This window comes from Eucyclogobius newberryi, unplaced genomic scaffold (assembly GCF_026437365.1).
Source record: "Eucyclogobius newberryi isolate DKJ021-1_F unplaced genomic scaffold, fEucNew1.0.hap1 SCAF_14, whole genome shotgun sequence".
NCBI lineage: Eukaryota > Metazoa > Chordata > Actinopteri > Gobiiformes > Gobiidae > Eucyclogobius > Eucyclogobius newberryi.
Genome location: NW_027315768.1, coordinates 32647328 through 32653895, shown reverse-complemented (window position 1 = coordinate 32653895; position 6568 = coordinate 32647328). Strand labels below are relative to the sequence as shown.

The 6568-nt window shown below is 49.5% G+C and overlaps 1 protein-coding gene across 1 annotated transcript in view; it reads right to left on the bottom strand.

Moving 5' to 3' along the window:
• Positions 1-262: 262 nt before the first annotated feature.
• The window catches only part of LOC140359973 (protein FAM124A), a 30887-nt gene continuing 24581 nt past the window's right edge, over positions 263-6568 (bottom strand). Inside the window, exons 3-4 of the mRNA XM_072445258.1 lie at positions 5807-6555; positions 263-1030 (exon numbers count right to left, since the gene is read on the bottom strand). Coding sequence (XP_072301359.1) covers positions 263-1030; positions 5807-6555 — 1517 coding nt within the window. The remainder of the gene's footprint in view (positions 1031-5806; positions 6556-6568) is intronic.

Genomic DNA, 6568 nt, shown 5'->3' with positions numbered 1-6568 from the left:
GAGGAGCTGAGAGGAGGAGCTGAGAGGAGGAGCTGAGAGGAGGAGCCGAGAGGAGGAGCCAAGAGGAGTAGTCGAGACGAGGAGGAGCTCAGGGAAGATTTCTCACAAACAGGAGGTCAAAGGTCATGTACTCTTTAGGCTAAAAGGATCTTGATAAAACAGAGGTTTGTTCAAAAGAAACTTAAATATATAATTATATCAGACGAACGAGGAAACTCTGTTCTACATCAAAAAAGTACATTTTCCCTAATAACACGTGTTTTCAAATATAAAACTCCTCCTCTTCCTCCGCCTTGTCGTCCTCGACGCTGCAGCTGTCAGAATGATTGACGGACACGCTGCTCACTGAAGGAGTCGTGCTCGTCTCGCGTCCTGAACTCTGACCTCGTCCCAACAACAACGACCCAAAACTACTACAAGTACCGTTCACGAGAAGACTGTTGGACCGGTTCACTCCGCTCCTGCCGCCGCCCGCCGCCGCCGCCTTGTACGCGCCGTGTACGGCGGGAATACTGGGCGACCTCGACGGGACCACGTCTTCCGGCGGCGCGGAAACCGGCCTGGAATTCAGGCTCAGACTCGCTTGAATGTAGGCGGAAACAACCGACAGATCCATCGCCACTTTGTCCCCCGTGTCCACGTCCGTCTCCTCCGCGCCGATCAAAGCGTCCACGTTCAGGCGAAACGGCGGGACGAGCGAAGACGTCGCGGCCGATTTGGGGGCGGTTTTGCGATGCTTGCCGCGGGACGCGCTCCTGTTCGGGAGTGAAAAGAGTGAGCCGCAGTGATTGGTTGTCCAGTCTTTGCACGTGACTCGGCGGTCGGGCCAGTCGTCGTCGTCGTCCGGGTGCAGGTAGTCGCAGGTGGACGGCAGGGACATCTGCGAGGTCTGTAGGCAACTGGAATGGAACGAGGCGGAGCGGTGCGGGTGGCGGCGTGGGTGGTGTCTGTAGGGGGCGCTGTGGCGGGCGAAGGTGGACGGAGCAGACGTGGGTTGGTCCGGGCGATGTTGGTAGAACGGCGTCTGGACCTGTGGGAGAAAAAAGAGGAACGAAAAGTAATCGGGTGATTTTAACGATAAGATGGATATGAATAATGAGTCTGTCGTTCTGGAAATCAAGTGAATCATATCAAAATAAAACTGTTGAAAATGACTTTAATAAATTCAAATGGACAGAAACGTCTCGTAATCTTCCGAGCAAGAGTGGAAAGTGATCGTTGGACCCTTTAGTGCTCAATTTTGTAGTTTTTTGCGATACTTCTGCAATTTACAGACACATTTTACCACATTCCTGCTGCTTTGTTAAAATAAAATATCATCTGAATATATAAGATGACGCAATAAAATACACACTGTAATCAAATGTACCACAACATGATGAAAATATGATGTTATTTTGTGCTTTTCATGTCTAAAAACCTTTGAAGACTCGTTTCACGTTTGTCTCTTGAGGGTCAAGTCTCTGTTTGACCGGGATTATCTGGGACCGGCTTTAAGACCGCGAGCGTTGAGCTTCCTCATGTCAACAGCCTCATTACCCACAAGCCCCCGCCGCGCCCCCGCGTGCCCCCGCCGCGCCCCCGCCGTGCCCCTCTGAACCGCAGTTACCCCGGGAACAAGGCAGAATATCACAAGATGCCTGTGATTATTTTTTTTACTTTATTATGTTTATTATGTTTCTTGATCCAATTTCACCATGTCATCATTTTAAAATGACATTACTGATTGATTTTGCGACCCCGAGCTCTTTCTTCACGACCCCCTGGTAGTGTCCCGAACCCCTGGTAGTGTCGTGACCCCCTGGTAGTGTCCAGAACCCCTGGTAGTGTCGTGACCCCCTGGTAGTGTCCCGAACCCCTGGTAGTGTCGTGACCCCCTGGTAGTGTCCCGAACCCCTGGTAGTGTCCCGAACCCCTGGTAGTGTCGTGACCCCCAAGTAGTGTCGTGACCCCCTGGTAGTGTTGTGACCCCTGGTAGTGTCGTGACCCCCTGGTAGTGTCGTGACCCCCTGGTAGTGTCCCGAACCCCTGGTAGTGTCGTGACCCCCTGGTAGTGTCCCGAACCCCTGGTAGTGTCGTGACCCCCTGGTAGTGTCCCGAACCCCTGGTAGTGGGCATAATGCATAATAGAGAAGAAAAAACATATATAAGTCGCACTGGAGTATGAAATGCAGTTGCAAGTGTGAAAATAACAAATAATATCACATATAAGTCGCTCCGGAGTATAAGTATATAAGTATGAATATAAGTATAAGTTGCACCCCGGCCAAAACTATGAAAATGGTGCGACTTATAGTCTGTAAAATACGGTAATCTGGTACTCTGCAGCTCAAAAGACAACACAAAGGTCCAGGCAGGACTATACTTTGCTCTGAGATGTTTACTACAGCGGCGCATGTGAAAACGTCCTGTCTCGGCTTTTTGTACAAAAGCGAACTATGATTATGTTGTAAATTACAGACTCGAAAGCAGTCGACAACGATCGAGTCTGGTTTCGTCGGCGTGGGAACGACGAAACCAGAGACGGAACCGCCGCAAAGGAACAGGCCTTCAAATGATATTCATATTTTAAAAGGTTTGAACGGACGCAAAGTTAGAGGACGCGGAGTTAGAGGACGGGAAATTAGAGGACGTGAAGTTAGAGGACGTGAAGTTAGAGGACGTGAAGTTAGAGGACGTGAAGTTAGAGGATGTGAAGTTAGAGGATGTGAAGTTAGAGAACGGGAAGTTAGAGGACGTGAAGTTAGAGGACGTGAAGTTAGAGGATGTGAAGTTAGAGAACGGGAAGTTAGAGGACGTGAAGTTAGACGATGTGAAGTTAGAGGACGGGAAGTTAGAGGACGTGAAGTTAGAGGACGTGAAGTTAGAGGACGTAAAGTTAGACGATGTGAAGTTAGAGGACGAGAAGTTAGAGGACGGGAAGTTAGAGGACGGGAAGTTAGACGATGTGAAGTTAGAGGACGGGAAGTTAGTTAGAGGACGTGAAGTTAGAGGACGTGAAGTTAGAGGATGTGAAGTTAGAGGATGTGAAGTTAGACGATGTGAAGTTAGAGGACGAGAAGTTAGACGATGTGAAGTTAGAGGACGAGAAGTTAGAGGACGTGAAGTTAGAGAACGTGAAGTTACAGAACGGGAAGTTAGAGGACGGGAAGTTACACAACGCAAAGTTAGAGGACGCGAAGTTAGAGAACGCAAAGTTAGAGGACGCGAAGTTAGACGAAGTGAAGTTAGAGGACGCAAAGTTAGAGGACGCAAAGTTAGAGGACACGAAGTTAGACGAAGTGAAGTTAAAGGACGGAAAGTTAGAGGACACGAAGTTAGTGGACGCAAAGTTAGAGGACGCAAAGTTAGAGGACGCAAAGTTAGAGGACGAGAAGTTAGAGGACGCGCAGTCAGAGGATGTGAAGTCAGAGGACGCAAAGTTAGAGGACAGGAAGTTAGAGGACGGAAAATTAGAGGACGTGAAGTTAGAGGACGTGAAGTTAGAGGACGTGTAGTTAGATAACGGGAAGTTAGAGGACGTGAAGTTAGACGATGTGAAGTTAGAGGACGTGAAGTTAGAGGACGGGAAGTTAGAGGACGGGAAGTTACACAACGCGAAGTTAGAGGACGAGAAGTTAGAGGACGTGAAGTTAGGGGACGTGAAGTTAGAGGACGCAGAGTTAGAGGACGCGAAGTTAGAGGACGCAAAATTAGAGGACACGAAGTTAGAGTACACGAAGTTAGACGAAGTGAAGTTAGAGGACGGAAAGTTAGAGGACGCAAAGTTAGAGGACACGAAGTTAGACAAAGTGAAGTTAGAGGACGGAAAGTTAGAGGACACGAAGTTAGAGGACGCAAAGTTAGAGGACGCAAAGTTAGAGGACGAGAAGTTAGAGGACGAGAAGTTAGAGGACGCGAAGTTAGAGGACGCAAAGTTAAAGGACGTGAAGTTAGAGGACGCGAAGTCAGAGGACGTGAAGTTAGAGGACGCAAAGTTAAAGGACGGGAAGTTAGAGGACGTGAAGTTAGATGACGTGAAGTTAGAGGACGCAAAGTTAAAGGACGGAAAGTTAGAGGACGTGAAGTTAGATGACGTGAAGTTAGAGGACGCAAAGTTAAAGGACGGGAAGTTAGAGGACGTGAAGTTAGATGACGTGAAGTTAGAGGACGCAAAGTTAAAGGACGGGAAGTTAGAGGACGTGAAGTTAGATGACGTGAAGTTAGAGGACGCAAAGGATTCACTATTGTTGTTGTTCCCGTTAGACTAAGCCTCTCGTTAGGTGGCAGGTGCTATGAAGCCGGGCAGGTGCTATGCAGGTTGGCAGGTGCTATGCAGGTTGGCAGGTGCTACGACGCCCGCTGCATATGTCTATTGTCAGGCTGAATCACAGCGTTGGCCCAATCCCAGTAATGGACCGAGCGTAATCAGATTAAACTTTCAAAGACCCCGACTCCACCGCGAAACCGATACCGCAAACCACGGACAGGAGCGGATTGTTGTAATCCTGTTCCTCTAAATTAGCAGCGGGGGGCGACTTTGCACCCTCGTCTCGCGGGCGAAAAGGTCCTCGATGTTGCATGTTCTCACCGTGTCTGGGCGGCGGTTTCTCAGGACACTCTGGTTCCCACATTTTAATCCCTTGGCTAAAAGTGGTCCATGGATGCAGTTTCTGGAGACTGCTGCCCACTGCTCCAGACGGGTTTAACCCCAGAGCGTAACCATGGGAACTAGGGGCGTTGAGGGGTCTGTAGACACCTCCTACTGTCGGGTCAGGGAACTGCAAGCGGGTCCTGAGCAAAAATAGATGTATTCTGACAGATAAAACGCTTTCTAATACACGACGCAAACGACATGCTTGAGGGTCAAATTGAAAGATGATGAGAATTTGCGTCGTAATAGAATCTGCCAAAAAGAGAAAATGAAACAAGACGTGCGACGCGTCCAGAGCTGAGGCCGCGGCGTGAGCGAATCCAAAGTGCTTCAACTTCGTACAAATGTCTGAATCATGTTTTTCATAAACACAACAGAAAGCGTCAATAGTTTGCAGCCTGGAGTGTTTTCTACATCCTCGATCTGTTCTGCAGAAGAGAAGAAGAGCTCCAAGTGACGCTGGAGCAGGGGCGGAGCAAGGACATTTAGGGACTGTGGGGGGGCTCAAAATAAACTGCAGTTGCTAATATTATTATATCAAAAATGCGCCAGAATGCCAATATTTATATTATTTTTGTTTAAAGCCATTTGTTTCAGACCCCATGAAGGATTTTTATTCATGCAATATTTAATAATTGTATTTACACATATACCATATTTTCCGGACTATAAGTCGCACCAGCCAAAAAATGCATAAAAGCAAAGAAAAAAACATATAAGTCGCACTGGAGTATGAAATGCGGTTGCAAGTGTGAAAATAACAAATAATATCACATATAAGTCGCTCCGGAGTATAAGTATATAAGTATAAATATAAGTATAAGTCGCACCCCGGCCAAAACAATGAAAAAAGGTGCGACCTATAGTCCGGAAAATACAGTATTAACAAAAATAAACGAAATAGTCACTATAAGGTGGTATTGCAGACAGTAAAACCCTACACATTATTTACACGTTCGAGGTGGGTTGGGGTCATGGAGGCACCACTGGGCATTTCTGCTTAGGGCACCCAAATGGGTGCCCAAATGGGTGCCCTAAGGAAGACTTCCAGGAAGTTCCTCAGTATCTTCCAGGAAGTTCCTCAGTATCAGCGCTGGTCCATCTTTGAAGGTCAACACAACACTGAACATCATTACATACGCCGCGCGATCAAAACCAAACTCCCCGTCTCACCTGCAGGAGGATCTTGTTGCCGTCGTAGTCCTGTGTTTGCCAGCGCAGGTCACTGATGGGGCTGCAAGTGTGCGGCAACAGTGGAACCAGCGCGCAGACGTCCCTCACCCGGACCTCCAACAGCGCCGAGTCCAGAGCCGACGGCGCCTGGCCCTTCTGCAGCCTCTTGAACGACAACTGGATCTCCAAATCCGCGTTGGAATAGACCAGGAAAAAGCAAAAGTCCTCCTTCTTCTGCGCCACTCGCTTTTGCAGCAGCAGCTTGTACAGCCGGACCATGTCCACGTAGTTCTCGTGGCGGCAGTAGATCGTGAGTCGGACGATCTCTTTGCCGTAGTGGACCTGCCTCACCGCCCACAAGGGAGTCCCGGGCGTCAGCGTGAAGAAATCCTGGCTACACGGCGTTAGCGGTAGCATCCGTTTGCCGTTGCTAACCTTCTCCGTGTGATGGTAGCGCCAGGGCGGCCGCTGCAACGCCCGGTGCAGGGACAGGATATGCTCCTCGCTGCCGTAGGATTCTTGGAGGAAGAGGATGATGGCAAGGGCGGGTTGGGCCGAGGGGATCGGCGGGCGTCTTTTGGAGCGGTGGGCCCGTTCGGAGACGCGGAAGAGCTGGAGATCGGGGTGGATCCAGGCGAGGGCAGCGTCGGTGGCGTGCTGGAGGAAACCGCCCTGGTCCGGGTCTGCGATGAGGTGAATGCTGACCAGATACGGGTCCTGAGGGTCGGCCATGAAGTCTGCACCGTTTACTGCAGAGAGAGA